Genomic DNA, 12,869 nt, shown 5'->3' with positions numbered 1-12,869 from the left:
GGTGAAGGGACTCAAACCAAAAAGCACCCCGAATTTTAAAATTTCGTTTCTTAAAAATCGTATTTATTTTGTGAGAGGCAATGGGATTCACCAAAAAGCACCCCATGTAAATAAATGTTTCGATTATATTATTTTACAAATTATCATTGTTTGTGAGAGGCAAGGGGACTCACACTAAAAAGCACCCCATGTATATATGTGTTCCAATTACATTCTTTTACAAATTATTATTGTTTGATACGCCATATTGGATCCGTAATTTTGAATTTTTAGAAACTAACTTCAGATTAGTAATCAGCGACCCCGAAAACCCCCTTGTAACTATTTTCAGACGAATACGTTAAGTTTTTTCAAAAGTCGTCCGCCATATTGGATCCGCTATTTTGAATTTTGGAAAAATAATACCGGATTCGTGTTCAGCGACCCCAAAAACCCCCGACTAACGATTTTCGAGCGAATCCAATGAATTTTTAATTTTTCGTCCGCCATATTGGATCCGCCATTTTGAATTTTTAAAAACTTACTTCAGATTCGTAATCAGCGACCCCGAAAACCCCCGAGTAAGGATTTTCGAACGAATTTGATAAATTTTTTAGTTTTGGCCGCTTTTGCCTACCTTCTGGCCCACTGTGCTACGATGTCGCACGGGACCTATTTTAACTGTATGAAAATTAACAGTTTATACCCGAAATTTTCTGAAATTTCTGCTTATATTTCCGATGCAGTGGTAGCAAGTGTTGATGTCGCACGGGACATTAAAATTTTAAATTATTGGATAATGAGATAGAAAAAACTTACAGTTATTTGCTATCACATACTTTATTATGCATTTGATTTTGCTCTTTGTACCCTTATAAAGGTTTTACACAAAGCAAAAATTAATCCAAATGACAAAAGTAGCTCCTATGCGACATGGCTTTCGTATATCTTGTAAAAAGTGATATTTTCAGTTGAGAATAAGTTTGGGATCTCTACAAATATTTTGTTGGGTTAATGTTGACACAAATGCCAAGATCGATATAAAAAATCGATTTAATCGGCCAGTGCTTGACCCCTGAGACATCTATTGGAAAACGGTGGAAAGTTGTAGACCTAATAAATAAATTTAAATATCTTCCTATGAAAATATGCAAAAACTTTGTAATTCTAATAATGTTTAATTTTTTGTCTGTGGTGGACCTTCTGGCGGAAATGCCCATATGTTCTAAGTGGTATAAAATATACTACTATTTTCGAACCAAAATTAATAAGAAGCATGAAAATATGTGAGCATGTTTTTTGAATAGGTGAGCCACGTCCAGTTCAGATAATTAATATCTATTTAATATTAATAGTCGTAGGGAATAGACTATTTACAATCTCTCTCTATTTCTCCATGAAACAAAAATTTAATTTTATTTTCGGAAATTAGTATTAAAACTTTATAATAAATCATCAGACACATAGAAACAGATTAGTCTGGCAGAAGTTTACCTACACATTATGTTTTCGCTTCAATTGAAGCGCTAGGAAGATTCTTAAAATGCATAAATAACGTTGTTTGATGATTACATAATCTTTCATCTAAAGAGTTATATAAAGAACCAGAGTTGAAGATATAGTCCCAATTTCCTTCTGTGAAATAAACAATTATTTAAACTAATTATTTAAAAGAAGGCTTACATAGTAGTTAAATAGAAAATATTATGGTTGACTTGAGCCTATTTAACATATTAGTTATATACTACAAACACTATTTTCGACCACCTTCTTGCTTCAATATGTCCATTTAACTTTCATATAAATGTATTAATCTGTATTCTGCCTTCTATTTGAAATTAACTCGCTGTATATCACATTGGTCTTTGTCACAGTCCATCCTGGAACATCGACTGGAATTTCTTTTAGACTATAGATTCTGTTTTCTTCATTCGTACGTTTTAAATTCATTAAGTAAAATAAAGATATCAGTATATCAACATATGTAACTGAATAAGAATATTAACAAAGCGCTTAAAAGATAAAAAACAGTTGATTTTTATTTTAAAATATTTGAAGAAGTGAAAATAAAAAATGTAGAAATTCTTCACTGAAATAGGAAATTGAAAGGCATTCGATGTGCTTTTTATGCTTTTCCACGGGTAGCATTAGGTGCTCCGGTTGCGGTGCAATTCTTCCATTTTCAATATTCAAATAATTCTGTTCCCCTAAATATCCATTCGCCTTGACATAATTTTCTGTTTTCTAAGAGGATTTCTGAGAGTGCTTCGCTAATAGTTATTTTTTGCTGAATTGGACCGAACCATTTCTCTTTCCGTCATCAACTACAGACGTTTGGGAAACCCGATCACTAATGCGGTAAAAAACATTCTCGAAATATTAAGTTTTTTGAGATCTCAAAGTTTTTAAGATGGGATGTAAAGCGCCCAATGCACTACACCAGCATGTTGATACAATATTCATTTTTTTTTACAAATTGTACATGGAAAAGGTCGTTATGGATAGAGACAAAAAATAGTGCGGATACGTTTATTTCTTCTCAACTATTTCTCTGTTGGCCTAAGGATCTATTTCTTTTAATTCTTCAATCATTATCTTTTAGCACTTGTATTTCATTGTGGCTACAATTTTCCTCACTCAAAATAAAAGTGTAGAAACAATAATAAATACTAAATAACAAATTCTAAGTGCGAGAAAATAAACAATAAACAATAACATGGGCGCTGCGCAGCCTCACCAACAAGGCCGTAGGCATTCTCTGAATGCCTACTTTAGCTTTGTCGTGCCTGCAAAACCAGCTCCTACCAACAAACAAGGCAAAGGCGAGAATGATGAGTCATCACAGCGATCAACTGAGCAACTGAAATATGCTGTACGAAAACTAAAAATAGCGCTAAACGTGAGGAAGAATACCACACTCACAATTATATAAAGAAACTGTGTCCAAATTCAAAAAAACGAAATTTTCTTTGGAAAGTCCAAAAGTCAATGAAGCCTCCAGTCGACTACAACTTGCCTATAAGAGGCTTGGGTGGAAACTGGGCACGAAGTGACGAGGCTAAGGCAAATTGTTTTGCAAATCACCTAGAAAAGGTATTTCAACCTAATTGCCCAAAGAACAGCTTTAAGCTGCCAATCGTCTCCAATAGCGCTAACGAGTCGCTTGGGTCTATTCAAACGTCATCTTCTGAAATTATTAAAATCATAAAAGAGCTCAAGCCAAAAAAGTCGGCAGGACACGATAAAATTACTCCAAAAATGATAATTGAGTTACCAAATATTGCTTTAACAGTGCTCTCCTTGCTCTTTAACGCTATTCTCAGTTTCTGGTACTATCCAATTTCATGGAAAAAGTCGCAGATCATCACGATAGACAAACCAGGTAAAGACTTGACACAGCCGTCTGCATACAGACCATACAGTCTTCTACCCTGTCTTTCTAAAATCTTTGAAAAGGTGTTACTATCAAAGATGTCTCCTTTCCTCCAAAATAATGTAATACCAACGCACCAATTCGGTTTTCGTGCAAAACATGGCACTGTAAAACAAGTAAATAGAAATACAATAAAATAAATAAAATTTGATTACGACTTCTAATCTTTGAAGTCCGTTGTCTTTCTCTCTGATTATGAAGGCAATGGGAACGCTCAGAGTTGGACTCCTTAGTGCGAGTTTGTATATTTCTAATATTTTGTTCTTCAAGCCGCTGCGCACGCTTCGTATTCGACTCTCAGTCGCGTACTTGGGAGGTTTTGAAATTTTGTTCAGCATGTAGCTGCTAGCGCTCGTTCCTTGACTTTCTCTGGCACGCTAATGCGAAGAGAATTACTTGCAAGACGATTTTCAGTTTCAGATTAACATTCTCCATCACGGGGTCTTTTTGAAACCCTCGCCTGGGAACTATTTCCAGAAAGTTGAGATATAGTTAATTTGCCTTGGTACAAAGTACTATATTATTTGCTTAATAGCTATAAAAATAAAATAAGAAATACTCGAGTCGCTACGCTGTTCGGATAATTAAAAGATACAATATATTATTTACTGAAAAAAATTAAAATAAAATGGAATTAGTTCTGAAAAGAATTGAATATTAGTTCTGACAATTTTTCATTTCCACAAAATATTCCGAGTGGCAACATGTGCGAAATCAATCAATAAAGAAACATATATAGCGGTGATATTTAAATATATTTGTTTTAAATGAAAAGTACTTATTGTGACATAACTATAATAGGTAGACATATGCTGTCACGATATTTTTTGTAGATATTGAAATGTTATTTTATATTGTAGAACATACAGTCAGCGTCATATTTCATCGTACGGTACTCTAAATTGAAAACTTCCGTTTTTAATCCACTCAAATGAAAAAAGTTCTTCTATAAATAAAAGAAAGCTTGGAAATAGTATAATTTATATGCAAATTGATTGAATATATTTCAAAATAAAAATGATAAATTAAAAAAAAGCTTAAACTGAACAAATTTTTTGCGTCATATTTTATCGTACGTTACACTTTTATGTAATCAATATCTTCACTATTATGTTATACGCGGTACATTTGTTTAGAAACTTAAAATATAGTAGTTTGTGTGTCTTTCATTCTATTTAGCATCGAAGAGATGAGTGTAGCTGTAAAAGTAGTCGGTATTTTGTTCCACTCTTCTTTTAAGCCCTTTTTTGAAGTGACACATACGAAATTGTATGTTTTTAAAGATTTTTTTATATAATCGCTTAAGTATTCAATGGGATTGAAGTCCGAGCCTTGTGGAAAGGTGTGAAGCTGTTTCGGGTATTATATAGCATCCATTCGCGAACCAAATATGCAGTATGCTTTGGATCGTTGTGTTTTTTTTTAAACATAAGCATCAGTTAAGCCCATTTTTTCAACTGACTGCTTTAAATTTTGCTCATTTGTCAATTTCTCATTGTCAATTGTTCATTGTCAATTTTCTTCTAATAAAGATCAACTTTCCAACTCCAGAAACTGTCATACATCCCCTAACAATCAAGTTTCTTAAACCATATTTAACAGTACTTCTCAAATTTTTTGTAAGAAGCGTTGTGTCCGGTTTTCACTAAATTTTATATGGTCCATCATCGTCGAAAAGATTAAATATGCTTTCGTCTGTGAAAAGTTCAGTTTGTCAAATGTCAATACCCTTCCTCAAGCGCTGACTTGCGAAAGTTATGCGTTTTTGACCTTTCGATTCAGATATAGGCGGTTTTCGTCTCGCTGTTGGTGAAGATAACCATTACGCCGTAATGTTTTCTGAATTGTATACTTGCTCAACCATATTTCTGAAGCTCTTTCCATTTCACTGCCTGTTTCTGAACTGCTCACACAAAATTTTTTTCGTACCTTATCCCTAATTATGTCTATCATTAAGTGTTCGCGCGCCTCTCGATCCATTTTTTTATTCTCTAATATTATTTTTATAAACGAATCTAGTATGTGCTGTATTGTAAACTTATATTTAGAGGTAGTTTTATCAATTCCGCTAATTTATTTTGCTTCTTTTCGTTATTATATCATAATTTCTCTAAGATCTGAGAAAGTTTCATATTTTTTCTCTATTATTGTCAAAATAGGAAATAACCACTGGTCCACTTCACAGCACGTGATAAACTGATTCCACTTCTATGTTGAAGCTATTTTCTTTTAAAATGATAACAAGAAACTCTTAAAAGTAACGATAAACAATGCCGTACGATGAATTATGACGCAGTAACTTTGAACATTAAGCCAATTTTTGAGTTTTTACATTTAGTTTGCAAATAAATTTTGTAACTGGAATATGAAATATATTTTTTTTTATTTTGATCAGTTCATAGAAGAACTTTTTTCATTTAAATGGATTAAAAACGGAAAATTTGATTTTAGAGTGCCGTACGATGAAATATGACGCTGACTGTACTTTAATCATCAATAATTTCCGCAGTGCATGCGACCAAAGACGTATTAGTGCACTTTTTTAAATATTGGATTACGTTAGTTAAGGATCCCTAATCCTTTCTTACAATAAATATAGCCTATGTTACTCATGGTGAATGTAGTTTTCCAATGGTAAAAGAATTTTTGAACTCGGCACAGTAGTTTTTGAGTTTATACATTACAAATAGACATTCAAATCTTTCCCCTTTATAATAGTAGTATAGATATATGTATATAGTTACATAAGTATATGGGAGCTAGGGGAGTAATGACCCGATTTTAACGATTGTGCAGAGACTCACTGTTAGAGAAATAAAATTGCATCTGAATAACAAAAAATTTCTGAAAGATTTACCCCTTTTTAAGTAAAAAAGTATCCTTAGACACTGAGTTCTTCTTTTCCATATCTAGGCCTTAATGCAGCTTCTTGTATAATTTTTACCATAAAATTTAATGTTTCTGGTGTTTTTCGAGTTAGCGTAATTTTAGTAGTTTTGAACATAACCTGGGGGTGGGCTTGGTTATTATCCGATTTGACCATTTTCATGGTATATGGTTTGCTTTTGTAATAATTCCAATTTTTTCTGAAAATTTGTCATTGATGTAAACTTTATAACAGAATTTATGATAAAGCTAAGTAGTTTGTTCAATTTATTACTGGGATGTAATATTGCTAGACGATGTAGCTAACCTAGAGAGGATTTTTCTTCATCACATTATGTAAAATTATATGAGATATTTAGGTTATGAATATATTTTAGTTTCATCACAGCAAATGTGCACATGTGTCTTATGAAATTTGTTAGGCCAATCATAAAAATATAAAAAACCTGTCTTAGGAACACATTAATTAATGAACAAAATGAGACTCATAGAAAAACTATAATTTCTGCAAACATCTATCTTCCGATATTCCTTACCTATTTTCCCGAAGGTTTTTTGATCAATTATAATAATAATTTTGACTCTAACTGATTACGGCTGACTTCCTTAATGTATTATGTTTTGCATTTGAACAATGTCACACATTCCCAAATGCAATTGCAAAAATGTATCGTATTCATAATGGCAACGCTGCGCAAAAAGTCTCAAAAAAGCGACGCATTGTTAAATTTGTTGAATCAATTGCTCAATACCATGGCGACCGATGAAGAAAGTTTATAAAATTTGTACATCATTGTATTACTTTTACAATATTACTAACTTTAAAACACGTCATTTAGCATCTCATTAATGGTTTCAATTTTGTTTTTTTTTTTTTGGTTAAATTCTCCTTAGCACATTTTTCTGCCCAAATAAAGCAGCCAGTCCTTTACGTTTCCGTAAAAGTATTTTTGTTATTCAATGAATTTGACCTTTTCACTTCAATTAAATTGAAAATTTCTTCTAACAAAATGTTATGCTTGGCCATTTTTTGCATATTAGAGATATGCCTACAGTGTTATAATGTTAAAACTACTAACGTTGCAAAGTATCGAGTGTGTACTCATACTGTATTTAAACTTTGCATCCAGACGTTTAGAAAATCAGCCTACCCTTATTCTATGTAAGCTAAATAAATTTCTATACATTTGGATTCATAACATCATTTAATATTTTTTAGCAACTTAGGAAATGTGTATAAAGAGCGGGGTCAGCTACCAGAAGCATTAGAAAACTATAGACGAGCTGTTAGGTTAAAGCCTGACTTTATTGATGGATATATTAACTTAGCAGCTGCGTTGGTTGCGGCACGTGACATGGAATCTGCAGTTCAAGCATACATTACTGCATTGCAATACAATCCTGTAAGTGAAATAATACATTCAAATTATACAAATATATATATTAAATCATATATTTTTAAAGGATCTTTATTGTGTACGAAGCGATTTGGGAAATTTACTTAAAGCACTAGGCAGATTAGAAGAAGCCAAGGTAAGATTTGAAAAACATGAATTTAATTTTTTCCTTAAAATAATGCGCTGAATTTTGTTTTACAAAAAGTTCTTTGTAACTGTATCAGTATAGACCAGTGACTTGGCCCACGAAAAGTTTACTAATGTAGTGAAATCGTGATTAAATGCATTTTCTATATAATTCATTCGGCGAACCCTACAATAGTGACTATAGCATGCATATCACCAATGAAATAAGTATTTAACATACCCTTATTTGATAATAAAAAAGTAAAGAATTCATGTATTTGTTAACAGTTTCCCTCATTGTTGTTGTGTGTTGCTTGACAAGTTTCGGGAATTTCAACAATACACAAGGAACACAAAATGTATATCACCATTGAAATAAGTATTTAACATACCCTTATTTGATAATAAAATAGTAAATAATTCATGTATTTGTTAACAGTTTCCCATCATTTTTGCTTGTTTGTTTGGTCTTTAACAATATGAAGCCACTTGAAAAGGAATAGAAATTCAGACATTCGATCTGAAAGTTATAATGAATTCATACCCTGTAGGGCGGGTAATTTTCAGTTAACATGTTACTGTTAATATTCTCAAAACTTTTTCTTCTGTTCGAAAAGAAGAACACTATGCCCTACCCGTTAAATGTCTTCTCGCTCTATCCAATTACATTTTGCATAAATTATCCCGTTCTACCATATCACTTATAATTGCATCCTATTGTTTAAGTTTTGACACTTGTTGCTTTTTTGCAAGTAATTTATTTCTTACCTCTGCTTATAACATGTGTTTGCGCCTATGTAACCCCTGTGTTACTCAGAATAAAACTATTTGTTACCCTACGAGTCATTATTTTGGTTAAGAATTTATAACCTTGCATATCTGTTACCTGATTTTCCGCTAACACATAACAAAATTTTAGATTTATTTTTTTAATTAAAACTAAAAAGGGTGAAATTCATTAGTTGGCATAAGTATTTTGACAACATATTGTTTAACAACTAAATATAATATTATGTTTTATAAATTTAATATAAACTTATAATTAATTAGCATACCGCTCCAGCTTCGCACGGGTTTAAACAAACATTGCAAAAGTTATAAGTTTTTAAACACTCTACATATGTATGTACTTTGCCGTTTCTTGCGTGGGTTCATATTAAAAAAGTATAATGAGGAAAATTCGAATATGAAATTATATACATATTATTTGCAATGAGCTAAAACTTGATTCCGACTTCTAGTCTTTTGTGTTCGTTGTATTTATCTCTGATTATGAAGGCGTTGGAAACGCTCAGAGTTCGACGCCCTTGTGCGAGCTTGTATATTTCTAATATTTTGTTCTTCAAGCCGCTGCACACGCTCCGCACTCGACTCTCAAGCGTGTACTTGGCAGGCGATGCGAAGAGAATGACTTGCAAGACGGTTTTCAGTTTCAGATTAAGATTCTCCATCGAGGAGTCTTTTTGATACCCTCACCTGGGAACTATTTCCTGAAAGTTGAGATTCCAGCAATAAATATAGCCTATGTTAGGAGGGCCTATGCCTATGTTTTCGCATGCCCCAATTTGGGTATTATCTGAATGTGCCACCTCCTATGGCATACCACTTCCTTATTTTATATAAACAGTGCTTTTTCAAATGTATTTAAATAGACGGTTTTCATTCATGTTTAAGTTGTTAAATGCAAATTCTTCAATGCGCAGTGATATTATTCAGATAAATAATTTTTTTCAAAAAGAGGGATCACTTCTGCACAATTGATTCAATCTATAAGCCGGATGGCGTAAGCTCCCCAGTAAGTAGTATTAATTGAAGTCACTTTCCAAAAATTGAATTGATATGTCAATAGCACAGCATGTAGCGATATGCCTGTAGAATCAGGTTTGGATGGTTGATACAAATGGCTGAATGTCATAGGAGGTTATTACCTTGCCGTAACACATTATCTAAATAAAGTGTAAAACGACAAAATGTTTGGAAATTCAGCTTTTCTCCTAAGTGGTGTCAGTAGCAATAATTGCTATGTTATCTAAAAAAATTCACAAGCATATGATTTATTGTTTATTATTATATCAATATTATTATCACAATATATATTTAAACTGTTTATAAAAACTATCTACAAATATGGCATTAATATGTTTTTCAGGCTTGTTACTTGAAAGCGATTGAAACATGTCCTGGTTTTGCGGTGGCTTGGAGCAATTTAGGTTGCGTTTTCAACGCTCAAGGCGAAATTTGGTTGGCAATTCATCATTTTGAAAAGGCTGTCACTCTGGATCCCAACTTTCTGGATGCTTATATAAATTTGGGAAACGTTTTAAAAGAGGCAAGAATTTTTGACAGGTAGGTTTGATAACAAAAATTGCAAATTTCGACACCGACTTTTTTTCTGTGGTTTAAAAATTGTTTTCCATTGAGATCATAAAAGAATGACAAAAAGAGATTACAAACAAAATGCTAAGCCTTTTATTACGGGCGCTACAGAAGGTTGCTTGTGAGCAATGAGCCATGGTTTTATACAAAAATCATAAAACGAAGATTTTGATTTCTTGAAAAAAAAAAATAACTTTCTTAAATAACTTTATGTATGGTTGTTATATCTTTGAAGAGTTAAATAAGTTTATCGAATTATAATTTATAGTGAAAACTTAAAAAAAGTTAGGATAGGTTAGAAATCGTGAGTTGCTCAATATGAGAAAAATATAATACAAAGCTCCCATACTTTTTAACCAAAAATACAAAAATGTTTCCATATTTATTAAGCGTATTAAAAAGTGCTTTTCGGTAAGCTTGAATTTTAGTGTACTTGCATGGGTACAATGAGAATATGTACAGTTTGTCAAGAAACAGTTTACACATTGAAAATAAATACACGTTTTCACTTTCCGCAGCAAAATGTATTACTTTTTACTTCAGTTCAACATTTTTTTTTAATCAGGGATGGTTACATGCAGTATTTAAGCAGAATTGATGCAAAAAAAATTGCGAGAGCAATGCAAAAACAAACCAAGAACAACAAAAAACACAAATCATTTAATTTTGTCTGGTCTTGCATAATTTCATCTCTTCCCAAATTTCTTCCAAAAGTCATATTTGAATACACCCTGCGCTTTCATGATCAGTGCGACGAGTAGGGTTGAAATCCGGATGTCTGACTGTATATATATCCGTCTGTACGTGCAAGCGATAACTATAGGAAAACTTGAGATATCTTAATGAAACTTGGTACACATATTTCTTGACACCTTGAGAGGTTTAGAGTTGCAGATGGACAAAATCGGACCACTACCACGCCCACAAAATGGCGTTAATGGAAATGCTATAACTAAGCCACAAATAAAGCTATTGAAGTAAAATTTGGTACATAGGATCTTACTAAGAAGGTACATAGTTGGATGCAATTTTCTTTCGAAAAGTGGGCGGGACTCCATCACTAAATATGGTTTTTGTATATATCCTCTAAACTACCTAAGCTATATACATAAAGGTGGATGGATGGAGTATGAAGAAAACATTTTTTTTAATGTCATAGCTCTGAAAAGTTGACTATTAGTAAATAAAAAAAAAACATAGATAATATCAAACAGTTGGCTTAATGTTTTGAGGTCCCCAGTAAAGGTTGACATTTTAAACATTTATTAAGAAAAAAACTCTTACATTACTTAAAATACTATTTACACATCAAACTGTTTTTTTTTGTATTGAAATATGACATTCGTTGACGATATAGCAGCCTGGTCCTAATCAAGCATGTACCAAGATCGTTTTTAACAAGTCTTTCAAGGTTTCATCAGGTTTTTCTTGCTTTTACAATTCATCGATATGCAATATCCCTTATAACCTATCCGTCGTCACCAAGCATGGCAATGAAATGATTTTCTGGGTGATCAAAATATCCATTTTGTTGGAATCAGAGAACTGCAACGAGTAATAAATGTTTTTGTATACTTAAGTACTCATACGTTACTCTGTCTGATTCTGTCACTTCGGTTCATGTACACGAAGCGTACCGTTTGTCTTCAAATCAGCGATAGATAACAAATTTAAATCACTACCCTGTAGTTCGGTATCATCGGAGAAGAGCTAACGATATAACTAATTCCGAATCATTAGCACCGGTCCCAGCCCGATTACATGCAATGTTATTTGACTAACGATTTTTACATTGCAATGTGCTACGAGAGTAATCGAGCGGTGCGACTCTGCATTACCAGTCATTGGTGAAAGGGCTAGTTCCAAAATCGTTAGTGAATCGCTAGTACAGAATCACTAGCGTTTTCGTTAATTCAAAATGGCTAGTGATTTGACTGATTCGAACATGCTAGAGGTTTCATTAATTCCAAATCGCTAGCAATTCTACTGGTCCATTAACGCTTGTGGTCCTGAGAAAAATTTTCGAAAACAACACTTACAAAAAATAAAACAAATGTTTACGAAATAAAGGGTGATTTTTTAAGAGCTTGGTTCTTTATTTGAAACGTTAGATTGGTTCATGACATTTACTTTTTGAAGATAATTTCATTTAAATGTTGACCGCGGCTGCGTCTTAGGTGGTCCATTCGGAAAGTCCAATTTTGGGTAACTTTTTCGAGCATTTCGGCCGGAATAGCCCGAATTTCTTCGGAAATGTTGTCTTCCAAAGCTGGAATAGTTGCTGGCTTATTTCTGTAGACTTTAGACTTGACGTAGCCCCACAAAAAATAGTCTAAAGGCGTTAAATCGCATGATCTTGGTGGCCAACTTACGGGTCCATTTCTTGAGATGAATTGTTCTCCGAAGTTTTCCCTCAAAATGGCCATAGAATCGCGAGCTGTGTGGCATGTAGCGCCATCTTGTTGAAACCACATGTCAACCAAGTTCAGTTCTTCCATTTTTGGCAACAAAAAGTTTGTTAGCATCGAACGATAGCGATCGCCATTCACCGTAACGTTGCGTCCAACAGCATCTTTGAAAAAATACGGTCCAATGATTCCACCAGCGTACAAACCACACCAAACAGTGCATTTTTCGGGATGCATGGGCAGTTCTTGAACGGCTTCTGGTTG

General features: G+C 33.1%; 1 protein-coding gene across 2 annotated transcripts in view; it reads left to right on the top strand.

Annotated features, from left to right (window-relative positions):
• Positions 1-12,869, top strand: part of LOC105219646 (UDP-N-acetylglucosamine--peptide N-acetylglucosaminyltransferase 110 kDa subunit) — a 132,609-nt gene that overhangs the window by 29,050 nt on the left and 90,690 nt on the right. For both annotated transcript variants that reach the window (XM_054233747.1, XM_054233746.1), the window contains exons 4-6: positions 7,518-7,701; positions 7,763-7,831; positions 9,971-10,167. In XM_054233747.1, the coding sequence (XP_054089722.1) occupies positions 7,518-7,701; positions 7,763-7,831; positions 9,971-10,167 (450 nt within the window). The remainder of the gene's footprint in view (positions 1-7,517; positions 7,702-7,762; positions 7,832-9,970; positions 10,168-12,869) is intronic.

Source organism: Zeugodacus cucurbitae, chromosome 6, assembly GCF_028554725.1.
Source record: "Zeugodacus cucurbitae isolate PBARC_wt_2022May chromosome 6, idZeuCucr1.2, whole genome shotgun sequence".
Classification (NCBI taxonomy): Eukaryota; Metazoa; Arthropoda; class Insecta; order Diptera; family Tephritidae; genus Zeugodacus; species Zeugodacus cucurbitae.
This window is presented reverse-complemented; position numbering and strand designations above follow the sequence as displayed.